Here is a 21,017-nt window from a genome sequence, read left to right on the forward strand (position 1 = left end):
TCCTTTTGCTTTAAATATTTCCCTATTGATTCTTGTCTTTTTGCAATTGTTGTTTTCATGTTTTGTTATGCATTATGTTTTGCACTCTGTCAAAGCGCCTTTGGGCTTCATGAAAAGCGCTATACAAAATAAATGAATTATTATTATTATTATTAAAAGCCTTAAAAAAACCACGAAAAACACGTCCTGGCGAGGGTCTGCAATTTCTGATTGTTCTTTCTTTTGTTTTATAGTGCAAGACTGGGTATGTGATGCAATATTGGTGTGGAATAGCTAAACTTTGTCCAATGTTAACGCAGTCACATTAAGGGGACATAACCCTGTACCAGTTTTGTGCAGCAAAAAATTCCAAGACAAAATACAGAAATTTTTAATTTTGTGCAAAAGAGTTGTAGCCGAGAGGAACATCCACTTGAAAATTGGTTTGAGTTACTCGGAAAATGAGACCTTTGATTTGCTGCAGCCCTAATACTTCATCAGTAAGTCCTGTTACGTTTGTGGGGATAGGGGGATGAAATATCTTAGTCGAGATAGAATCGTTTCGGTTTAGAATGCTCTGTTCGCCGCAAAGCCACCTCGATGTACATACGTAGGCTGTCTGGGTAAGAGCGTTTGCATGTCGCCACAAGGAGGGTGGTTTTGTGCTATTTAATTATAGGGTCTGTAAGGTTAAATTCCCCTGTACGTAATTGGCTCCCTGTGATTTTTCTCTGATGTTCTTATTCCATTCGGCCAGACAGGAAATTGAGGGCTGAACAAGAGAAATTATAGCAAATGACTCATTCGCTCACAACGCCGCGAGGGCTAAGCAACACCCAGCACATTTGCCGATCGGCACGCAAGTGGCCTTCGATGTCATCTGAACATCCAAACAGAGATTGGACTCAGCCCACGACGACTCGTAACTTGGAGGCCACGCCCGGCCTTTGTGATTGGTGGAGGCGCGATGGGATGATCGAGTGGAGTTCGGTGATTGGACAGTGTGACGTCATCGTGGAACATTCGAGAGCTGAAGAAATAGATGAGCTGTTGCGCCATCTTGCTCTTCTGGTCCTGGCTTCGATAGTGGGCAGTCGCAATTTGTCCTTGTTCCGGCTTGGTCGTGGGTGTGTGGTCTTTGGTTCGTGTGCGTTCTTGGGAAAGGGCTGGTGAGAAACGGCGGTTCCAAACAGTCGGAAGTACAAGGCACAGGATCGAAGTCGGCGGTGGACTGTGTCCGCGTCGTGTTTCCTCTGGACGTCGAAGAGTGCACCATTTTGTGCTTTTCCCGCATGGTAGTTTGGAGGCAATGAGCGACCAGCAAGCTGTACCAGCCATTTGGGGACGCAAAGCTGAGTGCCGGCCAATTACCAAAGCATTATTTATTTTCTTTTACTTTCGTTTTCCCCTTGTTTGTATACGAGTCTGAATGGAGACGTCTCAATTAGGAATTTAATTTTTTACCTTGCCGTTCATTGTTATTTCCATTTACTTTCATTAAATCATTTTTTGTCGAATTTTACTTTCCTTGTATTGTGGATTTTGCTGTCCTGCCTTTGTGTTTGTTGGTTTGGATTAACCTCTGCGTGTGATCCAATCAGATAAGGCCTCAAACCTTCCCGCACGCGCGAAAAGATAATACCGCCAAGTTGGGTATACTCAGAGTAAAACTCGTTTTGGTCGTTTGTCCTCTTGGGGTCTTAACCCCGGGGTCACGACAGTACTAATGAGTACAACCTCTAAACAAACAGCTAGTGTTGGATGGCTGAAGGTTGTGAACACTGGAAAGGTAATAACTCTTTTGAGAGCTGAACTCTGTATAGAAAAGGCTTATAATGCAACTTTTTAATTTTTTAATTTTCTTGAATTGCACCATCTTGAATCGAGAAAAGAAGCTCGCATTTATTGCCTATATGAGTTTGTTGCTAAGGTGGTTGCCATGGTCGTTGTTTTGGGATTTTAATATAAAATATCTATCAATTTTTTGAATATGGGTCAAAATTAAACTTTTCTAGACATTCCATCATAAAGTCACTCCATGTTTCGATGTTCATGATTATACAATATATAATCCTAGTTTTGTCTGGCTTAGAATTAAGTCAGTCAGCGTAATCACGCATGCGTAATCGTAATAGCGAATCATTGTAATAACTGTAAACATTTTAAAAATCATTGTAAACGCAGCATAATCATTGTAATAACTATCATGGGGAATTGCATGTGTGTTACTCTGTTGCAGTGGTTTCCAATGTAACAAGTGCATATATACTTGTCATGTACAAAATGATTGTGTCCTTGTATGAGACCGTCAGATTTGACATTTTTTTGATAATTTAGCAAGATGGGAGGACAATAAAACACTTATCACAGGCATTAGGTATGCAGTTGCTGGGGTATTTTGTTTTATTTATATGTTGCTATGGCAGCCAACATGGGCACCACATTGCTACTTCATAAATTTGAGCCACAATGTATTGTGTAACATTATTTCAAGTTTCAAGATTATATGTACAAGCGGGAGTGCTGGGTTCGTTAACAACACGGGTATGGCTGTTGCTATGTTGGTTGCGATGTAAACACCAATTTCTCATTTCGCCTAGGGTTCCAGCAATGTCATGCCTATTAAATATCCTGAGAACATAGGCTTTGGTTTAATCGATGAGGACAAATGTTTTGCTTTGGGTTGGGGCACCCCTCTTTTTTGGTGGAGTCTGCTGCTGCCCTAGCAAGTTCGTAATTGGTGTGAGGATGTGTTGTGATGCATTATGGTTTCGACAGTACAATTTGGGGCAATTCCCTCCCTCGTCTATTTTATTGTTCCAGCTGGCGGTTCTGCTGATGGATACCCAAGGTACATTTGACAGCCAGTCTACACTGCGTGATTCTGCCACAGTCTTTGCCCTCAGCACCATGATCAGCTCGGTACAGGTGAGGCGAGTGGTTCTTCATGGTTAGCCTTCCTTAAGCCATCCACTCATTTGAGTGATTAGTCGGTGTGAATGCTCGGAGATTTTCGTTTCATGACTCACTCAATTATTCAAGTTTGTCGAGTGCCATTTACTTGTTTATAACTACTTCCACTTGATAATTGCTCTGTAATTGTCACCGAATTGTAATTGCTGTACTCTTGGAGCGATTTGCCGACTATTGAGAAGGATGTATGACATTCAATGGACACTGAGATCTGCCCCTGTACGAAAGTTCTCACTTTTTAAATGGATGCACTTTTTTCCTGATAACTGCTTTGGCCCTTCAAATCTTTTGATCCGCAATGGGTAGTACTCCTGATCTAGTAAATGGTTCCTTGTTCTCCCTTGAATTCCAACCTGTTCTATCACCTCCACTCTTTAGTCCTTTTTTTTTTTTCGCTCATCTGTCGAATCGTCGACTTGAGTTAGACTGTCTTCCCTCCAGTTTTTTTTTCAAAATGGGGCACCATCAATCAGGAGTGATAATGCAATACCTTATCGTTATGTCTTACCCAGCGCAATTGTTCTATTAGCCAAAAAATGTCCAAAATATTTTTATGGTACTCGCAGGGGTACCTGACGTTGGCAGGTACTGTTCTAATCTCGTTGGCATTTTGTAGAAATTATAAATAAAAAAATCAATTTTTTATATTTTTTTGGGCTGAAAACACTTCACTACACCCACGAAGGAATGGTGTCAGGGATCATTTAATAACTTTCACAAAGCTACAAAGGCTTAGGTGTTATAGATCAATTATAATAAGAAAAAATATATACCAAATCAAAGTTTTTTTTCAAAACCTTCTTTTTTTCCCCCCCCCCCCCAAAACACTCTTCGGCACTCAATGATGAACCTCTGAAGGTTTCACGAAGATCTCTTTGGCTATCTCTGAGAAATATGGCGACAGACAGACAGGCAGACAGACAAACATCTCATTGTGTAGACTAGCTCCGGGTCCCTCCTCCCACCCCACACCCTCCCTCTGGACAACCCACCCCACCCCTTCTCCTCCCTCCTTGCACTCTTTCCCCTTCATCCTTCCACCCCACACCCCCTCCTTCCAGACTCTAATACCTTCCCCTCCCTCCTCTCACCCCCTCTCATCCACCCCCATCCCCCTCCCGACTCCCACCCCACCCTTTCCCCTACTTCCTCCCACCTCCTCCCATCCCACTCCTTCCCTCCGGACTCCTACCCCACCCCATTCCCACCCTCATCCCACCCGTTCCCCTCCCTCCAGACTACCACCCCTTCCCTCCCTCTGGACTCGCACACCACCCCTTCCCTCCCTCCTCCTCCCCCTACCCCTTCCCCTGCCTCCTACCATCCCACCTGACTCGCATCCTTTCTCGGTGAGAGGTGGTGGCTTGGAGTTTTTCAACGCCAGTGGAGGAAAAGTAAATAAATAAATAAATCTTTAACCACTCGACCAAACAGTCGGCAACATCGCCACACCACGATAAAATGGACGAACCATGTTTTTGATTACAGCTCTTATAATCTGCTTTGTAACCCTGCAATCAATCTGTTAAGCAATTTATTCAGGGCTGGAATTATGCCCATGGTCTGTTGACCATTCTGACTGGGTCTCTCCTCTATTTCAGGTCTATAACCTGTCCCAGAACATTCAGGAGGATGATCTGCAGCACCTGCAGGTGAGGTGCACATGCATAAGCTGTTGGTGAAAAATAACAATGGCGTGGTGAAAAATAATCCTGCCTAGATCTCAGCGCGTTGCTTTATCGAACTACTCACCTTCTGCAGACTAGTTTATTCCACCTTGAAATTTTAAACGTATTTGCTGTTTCCTTATTTCTCTGTTATGTACGACTGATGCAGTATATACACGCTTATTTACCTTTCACATTGGCCTTGACTGTCTTGCAGTTGTTTACAGAGTATGGGCGACTTGCAATGGAGGAAATATACTTGAAACCCTTTCAGGTAAAGTATACTCAACAGTAGTCGCACCAAAAACGAGATTTTGGATGAGTAACTGTTTTGTTTTGGTGGCAGTGAGGAAAGTTTGTAGAACACAAAAATTGTTTTGATTATTAAATATTGTTTTTCTATATTAATGTTTCTGTTGTCATCGGTGGAATATGCTCTTGACAGTGTTGTTGCTGCCAAAACTGTCGACGAGGCTTGTAAAGAGTGTTTTGTCTTTGCCTTCTCAGCAGTCAGTCAAAGCAGGAATTTTTTATTTATTCCGGTTTTTTTTTTTTTTTTTTTTTTTTTTATTGTATACTGAAGCGAGGCTCGTGAAAGAGCTAACATTTACTTCACAAACAAATCAACCAGACAAACAAAAAATATAAAAAGAGGGAGCGGAAGACAAGATGGGGAGAGAAGGGGAAGCACACAAACACAACATTTGAGAGCAGGGAGATGTGTGGGGGGGAGGAGGCGTGGGAAGGGGGGGGGGGGGGGGAGAAGTATAAAACACAAGGACACCGAGCACTTCCAGGACAGAAGTTGGTATTTCAAAAAAGTGGAATTGGGGTGAAATTAGCGGGGGTAGAAAAGATCAAGGTTTTGGATGGGGGCAGATAAGAGATGGTGGTGAACAGCTGTTTTAAAGACCTGGAGGGTGGAGTGGGATTGAAGAGAGTGAGGGAGTTTGTTCCAGAGGCGGGAGAAAAGAGGAATGAAGGAGTGAAGGTGAGCAGAGTCTTGATTTTGGCAGTTTAACCATAAGATGGTTGCGGGCAGATCTTGTGCGCCCTGTAGGAATATTTGCGGGACAGAGCCCAGAGAGAGCTGGGGGAGGGGGGGGGCAAGGCCAGAGAGGAGTCGGTAGAAGACGGAAAGACCATCAACCTGCCTGCGGTGAGTGAGAGGCCCTTGGAGTTGGCTTCATCGCGGGAGATTCCAATGATTCTGAATGCTTTGGTTTCAACAGCGTGAAGACGAGCTGGGTGTGAGGCAGGAGCACCAGCCCAGAGGGGAGAGCAGTATTCCATTGAGCTGCGGATGAAAGCCTTTTAGCTTTTAGCTTTTAGCTAAAGGTTTAGGTCGATAACTCGCTAATCTTCGCCAAGATGCATTGTGAGATCTTTAACATCCATCAAGGGCCAGTGGTGGCAGATGGGTCCTTCGGCTAAATCTCCTGTTTGACTGCATGCACATTAATGCCTCACCCTGAATGTGAAACACCAGGATGACTGTTTATAGCTGAGTCGAACAATGGATGAAATCAACAGGACATTGGGTCGTGGTATGCTATCCGCCGTGGAAAACATGTAGGTGGCATTTTGGGCATTAACCCTTCATCGACGCCTGTTACTCCAATGTTCATCATTAATGGTTGAAACGCAGACTTCTCCTTGCTTCCCATGGCGGTTAGCATACCGCGATTAATGCCCTGTTGGTTTCGTCCATTGTTATATCTGTCTGCCATGGCCGACCAAACACTAGCCTTCAACAGAAAGACTTGTTCTTCATTCTCTGAGTCGAGATTCATTCATAGATTGTCGAGCTGAGTCGATATTCATTCATGGGCTATACAGCTAGCTCATAGGTGAGTGTGCACACCCCCTGTTGTTCTGATATATAATTATTGGATATTACACTGAACAAGTCCAATTTGATGAAGTTTGTTGACTTCCAAAGTAGACTTCCAAAGTAGACTTCCCAAAGTTGACTTCCAAAGTTGACTTCCAATGGGACACCAAAGTAATCCATCATTTGATAAATCCTTTAAAACGGAATTCTTATTTTGTTAATTTTCTTCGGCAGACAAGGGCGAGTCTGTTGAATTGAGAAGGACGATATATTGGCGTTTGTAAAAATCTGATTGCTCCATTTAATATAATACTAACATTAAAGCCATTGCTTTGCCGACTGTAGTTGAACAACATAACTTGTCCATGTTACAGTCCAGTAATAGTTTATCGAATCAATATTTGCATTTTTTTTAATGCTCTGCTGACGAAGTCGCCGGGGGCATTGTGTTTTCGGGTTGTCCGTTCATTCGTCCGGCTGTCCATCTGTGCATCCGTGATAGGTTTTTGTTACCGGGATAACGTAAGAACGGCTCGAGGGATCCAAGTAAAACTTGGTGCAGGTATGTATAATGATGTAAAGATGAACTGATTAGATTTTAGGGTTACGGGGTTAGAGGTCAGAGGTCCCGTGAGGTAAAAATTCTGTTACCGAGCTAACTTGTGGACCAGTGATGGGATTTTGACCAAACTTGGTATAACCATATATTATGATGCAAAGATGAACTGATAACATTTTGGCAGCAAGGCCAAAGGTCATGTCAGGTAAAACTGTGATACTTGAGAATAGCTGAAGGGATTTAAATCGAACTTGTACAAGTATGAATAATGATGTAATGATGTGGGCGGAGGCATATCGGTTGACGTCGCAAAGTCGAAGTGTTATTCTAGTTATTCCAGAAACTTTTTTTTTTACTGCTAACAGCCCAGCATTAATTTTAGTATTAAACACACTCATTCGCCAAAAAAAACGTGTGAATTTGTTTTATGTTACCGGGGATCAGATATTGCGTGGTTTTTATTTATTTATCTATTTATTGTTTCTTTTGTTTTTTTCCCCAAGGTGCAAAATACAATCGTTATTGAGTCACGAATAATACATGGTCATAAAGGCCCAGCCTCCCGCTAGATGCAATGCCGTATTGCTACACTGCCATCTATCTATAATTCCAGTAATCTCTGTGTGTATGTTTGTATGTTTGTATGTTTGTCTGTGACCGCTGTTTCTCGACAACCACGGGTCCGATATACTTGAAACTTGCCAGGTATATTGCTGGGGACCCGAGGATGTGCCTTTTCAAGGTTTCATATTAATCGGAGAAGTAGTTACGGAGCTATGTCCAAAAAACGATTCAACCAATCGGAGAGCAGCGAGCTATCACGTGTGCCGAACGTGGCGAACAGACTCTGCCTCGGACGGCACATTTGAGAGCGTATTCATTTATTTCACGTTGGCAAACTATGTTGCCGCTATGTTGGCGTTAAACGATGTTTTAAAACTAATTAAAACTAATTTGCGATTCTTTCGCTTTCCTGCGCGTTTGTGCATGCTATGGCGATTTCTTTACCAAACTCCGCAAGCCGTTCGCTTTGGACCAAACCATTTCATGTAAATAGAGGGGGGGGGGGGGGGGGGGGGGGATTGTCACCGTACTCGCAAGCCGTTCGCTTTGGACCAAACCATTTCATGTAAATAGAGGGGGGGGATATAATTTTAGATATAGATATAGTACGGGCATGCCCTAGTATTACTAAATCGGCCATCCCCAATGCCTAGCGTCTGGCATTCAGCCCATCGCCTACGGACATCAGATAGTCAGACACGTGTGTGGTGTTCAATTGCCATCAGCGAAGCAACGGAACGGGTTGAGTGCTGGAAGCCGGGATGACATGCATGTCCGTAGAGGCCTAGCCTGTCGCGACACATAATGCCGCAATGACGTCCCAGCGAAAAGAGTGTGACAGAAAGAGGGACGGATAGACTGAGAAATCCTGCTAACTTAATCTATACATTATCTCCTCTTGGGAATGCTCATCAAATGTCCAAAGTCATCTGATGCATTGCTTTTTTTTTATGCGGTGTATTTGCAGCTTTCTTCTGGAAGATGTTTTGCCTTTTGATTTGTAATTTATTTCTGGTGTGATCGGATGGTAATTGTTACATCATCTGTTATATGTCGGGCTTTGAAAAGCTCCGTATTTTAACATTGGATTATTTTTTGGGCAATGATGAGAAGGTGAATGTACACATCATTCTGAAGTAGCCATTTTCAATTTTGCCCTTTGTTTGGCAGCCATTTTGTGCATCAGTGCATCAGGGGTTGGTACTAAGTCAACTACTATTTGTAGCTGTGATGGAGGTGCTGGCTCAGAACGTAAAGGAGGGTTTACCGTGGGAGTTGTTGTATGCAGATGATCTGGTGTTGTTTGCCGAAAGTATGGATGGACTGAAGGAAAAGATGAACAAGTGGAACGAATGTATGGAGACAAAAGGTCTGAAGGTGAATATCGGAAAGACGAAGGTGATGGCAAGTGGTAAAGCATGTGGGGAGGTGGAAAGAACTGGGAAGTGGCCCTGTGCTGTGTGTAGGAAGGGTGTCGGAGTGAACTCCATTCAATGTACAATGTGCGCCGAGTGGGTTCATCAAAAATGTAGTGGTCTGAGAGGGTCATTAACCAGTGTGGCAGCTACATTCAAATGTAAGGTGTGCACAGAGGGAGCTGCAGATGGAGGAAATGTTGAGTTGGATCTTGGAGACAGCATGAAGCTGGAAGGTGTGAAAACATTTTGCTACCTCGGAGACATGCTGAATGGAGAAGATGGATCAGACTCGGCAACGGTTGCTAGAGTGAGATGTGCATGGAAGAAGTTTCGGGAACTGAGTGGCGTGCTGATGATGAGGGGAGTGTCGTTGAAGCTGAAGGGAAAGGTGTATGCTGCATGTGTGAGAAGTGTTATGATTTATGGGAGCGAGACATGGGTAATGAACGTAGAGCAGCAACGAAGGTTGGAAAGGCTGGAAATGCAATGGTTCGACGGATGTGCGGAGTATCGTTGAGAGAGAGAGGAAGACAAATGATGAATTGCGAAAGATGATGGGAATAGAGCCTGTGATTGATGCTGTGAAGAGGAACAGGTTGAGATGGTTTGGTCATGTGTTGAGGAAGGATGAAAGTGACTGGTTGAGAAGAGTGATGGAAATGAATGCAGAAGGAAGTAGAGGACGGGGAAGACCGATAAGACTTGGCTGAAGATGGTGGAAGAAGAAATGCGGGCAAGGGGGTTAACAAGGAGAGATGCAGAAAATAGGGCAAAATGGAGAAGATTGTCATGGGGACCGCAAGGCTAACCCCCGTAGGGAAAATGGCCTTTAAAATGCATGTTGTTGTGTTGTTGTTGGCAGCCATTTTATCCTGTAATTTTAAATACTCTTGTCTATGGTACTTGCCTGTTAGCTGTATGGTCTGTTAGATTCTTGATACAACCCTCTGTCATGACATCCCTCATCCTTCAGACAGGCTGCAGCCTCTTCCCTCTCCTCAGCCCTTGGAAAAAGTCACAAGCTGGTAAACACTTCGATTCTGTCTTTCAATCCTGACAAATGTCACACTATCTCTCTCTGAAAGGACTGTCTGCCAAACCCTCCTATCTACGTTCTTATCAATCCTCTTGAGGAAATTCAGTAATTCAAATTCCTGGGTCTCCCTATCAGCCATGATCTTTCCTGGGAAAACCACTTTTCAAAGTTGGCCTCCAAAGCCAGTGGCCGACTGGGCATCCTCCATCCTACAAAATCCTTCCTTGGCACACCTGAACTCCTATCCACCTACAAGGCCTTCATTGCAACTTGGAGTACAGCCCTCCCCTCGAGACTGGCCCTGCCTCACATCTTTCTCAACTTTATGCTGTGGAAACCAAGGCCTTCAAGATTATTAGAATGTCCAGTGATGAAGCTGGGGCTATGGACCTATCACTTCACCATCGCAGACAGGTCGGTAGTCTGTCTTCTACCTCCTTTCTGGTCTTGCACCCTCTGCTCTTTCCATGTTTTTTTTTCTACCTCACTCCCTCCACCCACACCCCAACCCACCCTCCCCCACTCCCTCCCCCTCCCACGTTTCTGTTGGGCTCACATGGTCCACCATAAGCCCCCATCTGGTAAAACTACCCCAATCCAGGATCACTGCTCACATCCATTCATTTGGCCGTCTTTGTTTTCCCACTCGTGGAATCAACTTCCCCATCCTCTTCTATCTCATTCTTCCCTTGATGTCTTCAAGACAGCTGTTCCCCACATCTCAGATTAGGCTCCGGGCCAGGTATGGTCCATCTGCACCCCCCCCCCACAACTCTCCGACCCTGGGTTTTTCTGAACCATTGGGGTGTCCTGGGGTGGAAATCAACTGGTAACAGTAAATAAACTTGGACTCACTACCCATTTGGTACCTATATTGGATGGTACCCTCAAAACAGCATATTTTTAAATCCGCGTTGCGCCATATTCGACACACGTGTTCTTTTGGTATTTGTGCCTGCTAATATTAACTCAGAATAAAAAGTTATATACCAAAAGAAAGCTGTTCATCTACTGATCATCATAGAATATTGACACATTACTTATAATGGTACCTTAATGGTCATAACTAGTGCTGAATAGCAGTACCCCACTTTAACGTAACATAATTCGGTATCGACCGTACTATTTCATCTTACACACATAATATGAACACATTACACCTGATATGCTTACATATATATTTTATTGGCTTTCTCCTGTATATCAGCTTTAATTTGATACCAGATACATCCCCATAGCTTCAATTCTCTTTTTTATACAGCGTGTCAAAGATACTACCGGTATGGGGTGATATTGTAGGCGATGCTGCATTTGTCAATTTACAAATGCTGCCACGTATATCATGTACATATATGTTGGACACATGACAAAATCTATGTATTGTTAATATGTGTTACTTAATATATTGTTGTATTGATGTATCACTGTAGTTTATTGCAGGAATTTTGACGAAAATGGCATGCAGATCCTTCCATGTTTGTATCCTGCGTAAATTGAGATCATCAGATTGTACAATTATGTTATTTAAGTGTCTCTTACAGCGACAGAACGAGTCAATTAGTTAAGTTAAACACCTTTTTTTACATAGTTAAGTATGCAATATAAGATATTTTTTATAATTAAGATGCAATTTATAATAATTATTCAGCTTGGTACTTACCAATATTTTGATGTGTTTTGCAGGTGAAGTAACAACGCTAATATGGAACATCCGGCGCGAGCGAAACGTACACGTGAGAGTGAACAACCACCCATTGTGTGCATAACTCATGTAAAGGGACTGAGCTATGGAGAGTTGCACTTGTTATCTGGACTCAAAAATTCTGAGAAGAAATTGGCCAAGCTGCAGGAGGTCAAAGAAAGACGCCTTGCACAACCCCCACAGTGATTTGGTCCCTGAATCTCTGGCCGAACACCATGGTTTCCACTGGGAGTGTTACAAGCGTTTCACGATGAACTTAGACAGACTGAACCCTCCTACTGCAGGTACATCTGAAACAACTGGTGCCACAACTCAGCGGATGGCCCGTACTAGTTCTGGTGACAAGATCATATTTAAGCCAGACTGTATCTTCTGTTCTTCGGAAAGTCGTAAAAAAGTGAAAGTGCATGGCAGTTGGACTACCCAGGGGATGAGCCAGTTCGAGTATGAAGGCTGGAAGCCGGTACTGGAGATGGCTGAAATGAAGCAAGATGAAACGCTCTTAATGAGGATCCGAGGCCATGATCTTTTTGCCTCTGAGGCAAAGTTCCACAAAACTTGCCGTATGAAATATATGCAAAAGCCAGAGAAATGGCGCAGTACTGACGAAGAGGCACAGCACCATCAAGGAGAATTAGAAGAAGCCCACAGACAGGCATTCGATGTGGTATGTGATGCCATTGAAAGGGATGTGTTAATGGCCAAGAAGATAATGAAACTATCCGACCTGAGGCAAATGTATGTCATTAACCTGCAAACCAGCAAATATGCGAATCCTGACTACCGAGCCAGCAAACTAAAACTGAAGCTTGAAAACCACGAGCCTTTCAGGGAGAGACTATCATTCTGTGATCTGGGAAAGTCCTACATAATATTCAGCACTGCAATTGACGTCCAGACAGCAGTGAAACAAGCCTTCAAATTGGGATCAAGAGATATGCTTGAGAGTGCAGGTAGCCATTTACGACTGTCAATTCTGGATGACTCTCGAATGCCCCAGAACTGAAATGGCCACCAAGTCCTTCTGATCTCCAACAAATGGACGATGTTATACCAGATTCACTCAAGAAGCTGCTATGCTACATCATAACTGGAACAACATCAGCAAGGTCACAACGAAGCCAGCGATTAGTTCAATCAATCGGCCAAGATATCTGTCGCGCTGCCACCAAAGGCTCTTGGAAGCTTCCAAAACACATCATCATGTGCACGTCCCTGAGACATCTATACAGAAGTGAAAAGCTCATAACCCTTCTTAATAGAATGGGACACTGTGAGAGTTATTCATTTTCACTTGAATTGGAGACTGCACTGGCCGAATCAGTGATGAAGTCATCGACACAACTCTCCAACCAAATCATCAGGTCACCACGAGAGCCGTCTGTCTTCCACTCGGAGTTTGACAATTTCGACTCATTGGTGAATGATCTGACAGGAAAAGGTTCTGTTCGTACAGCACACGGGATCATGATGCAAGAAGTCAGTGATGATCATGCCGCATCTGGTCCAGCAAGGCCAACTCAAGTTAGGACCAAACGGCGTTCTCTGCAGTTGACGGAAGCAACCATATTACCTGACTGCTATGTGACCAAAAGACAAAGCCCGAAACTTCAAGTAAAACAGCTTCAATATCCAGGATCTGTAGGAGAAAGAGGAACATCGACCAAACTCCAGACTCTATGGATCATGATCCGTCTCAAGGCAGAAACACAACAACAAGTTCCTGGTTGGACCGGTTTCATCTCAGAGACAGGTGAAATACCAAAGAAGCTCACAACGATAGACTACTATCCCGTCATCAATCAACCAATTACCGAGTACAAAACTGTCCAGGAATGCTTGCGTGCTGCTGAAGAGGCCACCAGAGAAGTTGGCCAGCCTTATGTCATAACCACATTCGATTTGGGGGTATGCATGAAGGTATTCCCCCTAGTATGGAACTCCCCCGACAAGTACGAAAGTCACATCATTCTAATAGGCACCTTCCACCTTGTTTGTGCTTACATGAAAATGATGGGTAAGAAGATGGCTGGGTCTGGTCTGTCAGATATCCTCCTGGAAGCAGGATTGATCGGTAGTGGATCTATCACAGGTGTGATGTCGGGAAAGAATTATGACAGAGCGTTACACTGTCATAAACTTATGCTGGAATGCTTGGAGAGGCTTCTCTTGGCGGAATACCTCAACGAAACTAATGCTGATGACCTGTTCGCGTCCCTCCCTGACGACTCAACTAGAAGACTGCAAGATCTTGTTGAATCCCCCAGTCAAATGACCTTAGAAGCTGTCTCGACGGATGAACTCATCATGAAGGTCATAGATAACTATGATACATTTCGACAGAGTGTAGCAAAGGGACGATTGGGGAAAACTGCTGAGCTCTGGGTGTCGTACATGGACCATGTACGTCCAGTCCTCTCACTCCTTGAAGCTGTAAAGACTAACAACTTTGTCTTGTATGTTGCGTCCATCAACGGTATGACTCCCCTCTTCTTCAGCTTCGGTGGCCAAAACTACGCCAGGTATTTGTCGTATTTCTCCATCTTCTTAGCCAACGTAGATAGCTCGCACCCGGGAGCTTTGACCCTCATTCGACGAGGAGCAATCAGTGTTGCTCGCTCCTTTATCCCTGGGAATCGCTGTGCTGTTGACAAGACAATGGAGGAAACCTTCATGAGACATGCAAAGTCTCATGGTGGTGCTGGTGCGGGTATATCTGGACTACTCACCAATTACCAGGCATATCAGAGGTGGGTCCGCACCCTTCACGAAAGGTCTCTCTACGTTGATGCATGTCTTGGTATGGCTCACATGACAGACAGCGGACAGGACACTAAGCATCGTGATGTACGTCCCAGAGAGGTGAGAAAAGGAGAGAGGTTGGTGAAGAAGACCATGGATGCGGTATGGTTAACTGAGTGTACGACATACATATGTAATTGTAGGGATAAAACTGACTGTTAATATTATTATGATATCTGTTGTTGAGCAATAATGTTTGGTTTATCATCAAAATATTCGATACTAAAATTTTTTCAATGGGATGTTAAAATTTAGTTTCAAATAAGAAATATTTTTACTTTTACAGTAAATATTCGAGCATTACATTGTTACTGTTCTGTGGAAGGTGTTTGACCCAGTGTATGAATATTAATATGATGATATTAAAAACTACTGTGATTAATAAACAAGTTTTTCTTGTTTAATATGTTAATAAGATGGCAGTATGATTATGATATTCGATTATGAATGACATTTATAAGTGTAATAGGCAGTTCTTTTGAATATAGACAAAGACTGTTACCGAGATTATATGATTCATGGTTCCCGCGAAACAGGTAGTATCTTTGACACGCTGTATAAAAAAGAGAATTGAAGCTATGGGGATGTATCTGGTATCAAATTAAAGCTGATATACAGGAGAAAGCCAATAAAATATATATGTAAGCATATCAGGTGTAATGTGTTCATATTATGTGTGTAAGATGAAATAGTACGGTCGATACCGAATTATGTTACGTTAAAGTGGGGTACTGCTATTCAGCACTAGTTATGACCATTAAGGTACCATTATAAGTAATGTGTCGATATTCTATGATGATCAGTAGATGAACAGCTTTCTTTTGGTATATAACTTTTTATTCTGAGTTAATATTAGCAGGCACAAATACCAAAAGAACACGTGTGTCGAATATGGCGCAACGCGGATTTAAAAATATGCTGTTTTGAGGGTACCATCCAATATAGGTACCAAATGGGTAGTGAGTCCAAGTTTATTTACTGTTACCAGTTGATTTCCACCCCAGGACACCCCAATGGTTCAGAAAAACCCAGGGTCGGAGAGTTGTGGGGGGGGTGCAGATGGACCATACCTGGCCCGGAGCCTAGATCTTCCCCAATCCAAAACCATGATCTTTTCTACCCATATTAAGCCCCCACACCCCACCCAAATCCCTTGTAATTGTACAGTTTTTCCTCCTTGGTTTCCTTATTCATGCATGTGTATTTTGCATCCTGTTTTTGTCTGTCCGAATTTTCCATTTTGTCCTAATCCATTCAGAGCCTCAGCTATTTATACAAAAAAACCCAAAAACAATCAACTATCGGAACAGTGCTTCACAGGCAGGTGATTTGTTGTATCAATGAGTGCGTCATCCTTCAGATGGAGAGTTAAGCTGCGTGTCCCCTCTGCTCGCGCTGTTTGCTGTTGGATGGTAAAGTTCCCACAGTCTTTCGCATGGATTGAGGCGATTGTCATTGGAACTCAATGCTCCCAAGTTTTGCCAATTTTCTATGGAGTTGTGCCCTTTTTCTTGGAACAAGAACATTCATTGGGCACGGTATGGGACACGTATTGCGAAGGAATTCTCCCTCTAGTTTGTATCGTGGTTTATCATCTTAATTGCATCTGTGGGGATGGAACAATGGGGAAAAATAAGGGATGGTGAGATGGAAGGGAGGTGGCTAGTGTTTTAGGGTTGGGGCTCTTTGTCTTTATGTATGACTTTTGTGAGGGCAGAACTTGAAATTCGCATGAATAAAGAGCTCGTACTGATCACTCATTCATTTATGTGTGCGCTTTGGAGCTGAATGCATTTTGAAATGTCCACTTCGATTCTCTCCCATTGCAAGTCACTGATGTTCCTGGTACGTGATTGGAGTTTCCCTTACGAGTTCCAGTATGGCCTGGACGGAGGAATGAGACTATTGGAAAAACGACTGAAGGTATGTTTCGTAACTTCCTCCTTTTTGTTAGAAAGCAACGCATATACTATTAAATTATTTGTTATTGTGAGGTTCAGCGTTGAGCACAATGGGTATAAGGAAGAAGAAAAGGTTGGTGTAAAGGAAGGGTGGTGGAGGTGTTTGTGGTGGTGTTAATTTTCAGAGCAAAAGCGGCATGTACAAAGAAATAGGGCTGCCCCATCTGATTGTTGTGGCTAACATTTAGACCAGTAGAGGGCAGACTCTACTTTATTTACAAGTCAAATGATACAAGCCTTTATTGCAATTACAAGTCAAAATGATGCATTTTAATTTAAAAAAAGAGAAATATATTTACCTCCACCCACCTGAAGGTGCATGGAGGTTGTGTTTTTACCCCTGTTAGTCCGTGGGCTGAGTAGGGTTTACATGCACCCCTCCCCCCCCCCCCCCACAACTTAACTTCCCGGGTATGTCCATGTACCCCCCACCCTAGGGGTTAGGAAAAACCATGTTAACAGAAAAAAAACTCATTCCCTCATAGTTTGACCTCTGCTGACCTCATTAGTGACCTCATTTGCATATGACACATATCATTGTAAAGAGTGTCCCAGGACAAACATTTTGAGGGGTCATATGCAACCATAGGATGACTCGGTAAAAAGTTATGGCCATTTGAATTTCGCCTACCCATAATTTTTGGAAATCAATGACACAGGGGGGGTAACATCAAAATATGCGTGGGATGTACCTTGGGAATGAGTTTTTTTTCTGTTAACATGGTTTTCCTAACCCCTAGGGTGGGGGGGGGGGGTACATGGACATACCCGGGAAGTTAAGTTGTGGGGGGGTGCATGTAAACCCTACTCAGCCCACGGACTATGTCTGTCTGTTTGTCTGTCTTTGTCTGTCTGTGCGCAGCCAAAAACGATATCTTGCACAATATCTGAGTTGGGAATTGATTTGGATAAAACTTGTTGGGCAAGTTGGGTGTGTGACAAGGACTAATCGATTAAATTTTGGTGAAGATCCGTATTTGGATCCGGGGCCGATATTTATATATATTTTAAATTGATTCTTCACCATTGAGAGATGGAGCCAAAAACAATATCTATATTATAATAGGCGTAGGTGATTCTGTCCGTCTGTCCGGGGGTGTGGCTTAGTCCGTTTGCAGAGTAGCTCTACGCATAGCTCCACCCATTCTTGGAGAGGCTTCATGCAAACAAATATCCACCATTTTATTACCTCGAATGGCTTTGAGGCCTGTTTAGTTAGGCCCATGCTGTCTTTCTCTCTCACACAGGTTTATTTCAATTCTAATTCGATATAACATTTCATTTTTAACACTCGCTAACATAGTGTTAGACTCGGTTGAAAAAAAACGGGAAGAGAATCCCAAGAAAGTTTCCGTTTATAGAACGAAATGATTTCTCAAAGGCCTGTAAACTAAAGCCCATTCATTGAGAGTCACCCTCACGATTTTATCTCGAATTCACCATCTGATTTAATTTTTATCGATGGTTTTAGACTCGGTGTCAGAAATAATTGAGAACATTCACGCACACACGGGAAATTGCCGAGATATATTTATAAAAATCGCGCCACGATGATGCACGAAAATACAGCGCCTAAAATAACATTCGGGGGAAATGTCGACATATATTAAAAATTCGCTTTTTCTTTTCCGTTAAGATATATTACTTTTACGTTTTGAGTCGGCACAAAAACGACAGATATATATATCTTCGTTCTTTCTTATTTCATTCAACATTATTATCCGGAAGTAAAATATGTTTCAGGAAATTACCGAGAGATATTTCTTTGTTTTTTTTAAAATTAGTTATGTGCGCATACACTTTAAATAGGTTTATTTGAAATCTTTAATTTTCACAATGTAATTTACTTGCCATTTGTCATTTGATAATTACGAGACACTTCCTCTTGAGGATCATGACAATTCATGCGTTGCGTGGAAACTTCCATTTCCAAAATGAATGCGACGGTCGATGAAGAACGCAGACTAGAACAGAATGTAGCAAGAAAACGAATAAGACGGGCGAACGGGTCCGTCGACGAACGTCAATGCAGACTTGAACAGGATGTAGCAAGAACCGCACAGACCGCACGAGATGGGAGAACCGCACAGAATGCTGCTGCAACAACGATGAGGGTTGGAGAGCGAGGTGCTAGGGGTTGGAGAGCGAGGTGCTAGGGGTTGGAGCGCGAGGTGCTAGGGGTTGGAGAGCGAGGTGCTAGGGGTTGGAGAGCGAGGAGCGAGGGGTTGGAGAGTGAGGAGCAAGGGGTCCTCACACATGTCCAACCCCTCACACTCCTCTCCAACCATTCACACTCCTCTCCAATCCCTCACACGCCTCTCCAATCCCTCACACTCATCTCAAATCCCTCACACTCGTCTTCAATTCCTCATACTCCCCTCCAATCGCGCCTCACTCTCCCCTCCAATCGCGCCTCACTCTCCCCTCCAATCGCACCTCACTCTCCCCTCCAATCGCTCCTCACTCTCCCCTCCAATCGCACCTCACTCTCCCCTCCAATCGCGCCTCACTCTCCCCTCCAATCGCGCCTCACTCTCCTCTCCAATCGTGCCTCACTCCTCTCCAATTGCTCCTCACTCTCCTCTCCAATTGCTCCTCACTCTCCTCTCCAATTGCTCCTCAATCTCCTCTCCAATCGCTCCTCACTCGCCTCTCCAATCGCTCCTCACTCTCCAACCACTCGCTCCTCTCCAACCCCTCGCTCCTCTCCAACCCCTCACTCCTCTCCAACCCCTCGCTCCTCTCCAACACCTCCTCACACTCCTCTCCAACACCTCCTCATCGTTGTTGCAGCAGCATTCTGTGCGGTTCTCCCGTCTCGTTCGCCCGTCTCATTCGTTTTCTTGCTACATTCTGTTCAAGTCTGCGTTCTTCATTGACCGTCGCATTCATTTTGGAAATGGAAGTTTCCACGCAACGCATGAATTGTCACGGTCCTCAAGAGGAAGTGTCTCGTAATTATCAAATGACAAATGGCAAGTAAATTACATTGTGAAAATTAAAGATTTCAAATAAACCTATTTAAAGTGTATGCGCACATAACTAATAAAAAAAAAAACGAAGAAATATCTCTCGGTAATTTCCTGAAACATATTTTACTTCCGGATAATAATGTTGAATGAAATAAGAAAGAACGAAGATATATGTGTCGTTTTTGTGCCGACTCATAAAACGTAAAAGTAATATATCTTAACGGAAAAGAAAAAGCGAATTTTTTATATATGTCGACATTTTCCCCGAATGTTATTTTAGGCGCTGTATTTTCATGTATCATCGTGGCGCGATTTTTATAATATCTCGGCAATTTCCCGTGTGTGCGTGAATGTTCACAATTATTTCTGACACCGAGTCTAAAACCATCGATAAAAATTAAATCAGATGGTGAATTCGAGATAAAATCGTGAGGGTGACTCTCAATGAATGGGCTTTAGTTTACAGGCCTTTGAGAAATCATTTCGTTCTATAAACGGAAACTTTCTTGGGATTCTCTTCCCGTTTTTTTTCAACCGAGTCTAACACTATGTTAGCGACTGTTAAAAATGAAATGATATATCGAATTAGAATTGAAATAAACCTGTGTGAGAGAGAGACAGCATGGGCCTAACTAAACAGGCCTCAAAGCCATTCGAGGTAATAAAATGGTGGATATTTGTTTACATGAAGCCTCTCCAAGAATGGGTGGAGCTACTCTGCAAACGGACTAAGCCACACCCCCGGACAGACAGACAGAATCACCTACGCCTATTATAATATACAGACTTGGCATTTAATATGGAATATATTTTTTTTCTTGACTTGGGTTTGCTTTCTGAACTCAGTATATCAATCTGGTGAGTTTCTTTTACCCTTCGGTGATGTCTTTGTTGAAAGAACCATGTCACTGATTGTCTTTCGCAGCAAGAAGTCAATAACAGGATTATATCACAGGTGGCGTGACAAAATGTAAGGACAGGTACATTTGACGATTGGCTTCACAATCGGGTATATATGGGTTGTTGCGTTCTGTATTAGTGGAAAACAACTGCTGCATGAAACAACAACTTCTGGCATGAAACAGCATGCTATTGCTCGGCAGTATGTCATCACTCAAGGTCAGGTGTCAAAGATCCTGAAACGAAATGCTCAGAGGGGTGTCCCTACTCTAATACCGAGGCCAGGACGTCCACGCAGAACCACAAGGAGAGATGATCGCCAGCTGCACCGGTTAGTCTGCAATGGCCGTACCAAGTCAGCTAATCGGCTTAGGGCTGAGTGGCAGCAACTGACAAATGTGCCTGCATCCAGAAGGCTAGTCAATCGACGACTGGTTCAAGCAGGCTATCGTGCCAGGCGTCCCCTGAGAAAGCCACGCCTGACCAGACAACACAGCCAGCGCCGATTGCAGTGGGCCAGAGAGCACCGTCGATGGCAGCCAGGACACTGGAATCACGTGACGTTCAGTGACGAGTCTAGATTTCTGGTCTATCGTCAAGATGGCCGCGTCCGAGTGCGCAGACAAGTGCATGAAGCCCACAACGAAGAT

At 43.5% G+C, this 21,017-nt stretch overlaps 1 protein-coding gene across 3 annotated transcripts in view; it reads left to right on the plus strand.

Annotated features, from left to right (window-relative positions):
- ATL2 (atlastin GTPase 2) overlaps positions 1-21,017 on the plus strand; it is a 91,812-nt gene that overhangs the window by 37,387 nt on the left and 33,408 nt on the right. For all 3 annotated transcript variants that reach the window (XM_078784225.1, XM_078784224.1, XM_078784223.1), the window contains 4 exons: positions 2,803-2,907; positions 4,554-4,604; positions 4,837-4,893; positions 16,365-16,457. In XM_078784225.1, the coding sequence (XP_078640351.1) occupies positions 2,803-2,907; positions 4,554-4,604; positions 4,837-4,893; positions 16,365-16,457 (306 nt within the window). The remainder of the gene's footprint in view (positions 1-2,802; positions 2,908-4,553; positions 4,605-4,836; positions 4,894-16,364; positions 16,458-21,017) is intronic.

The sequence above is a fragment of the Myxine glutinosa genome, chromosome 9 (genome assembly GCF_964187855.1).
Source record: "Myxine glutinosa chromosome 9, kmMyxGlut1.1, whole genome shotgun sequence".
In the NCBI taxonomy this organism is placed as follows: domain Eukaryota; kingdom Metazoa; phylum Chordata; class Myxini; order Myxiniformes; family Myxinidae; genus Myxine; species Myxine glutinosa.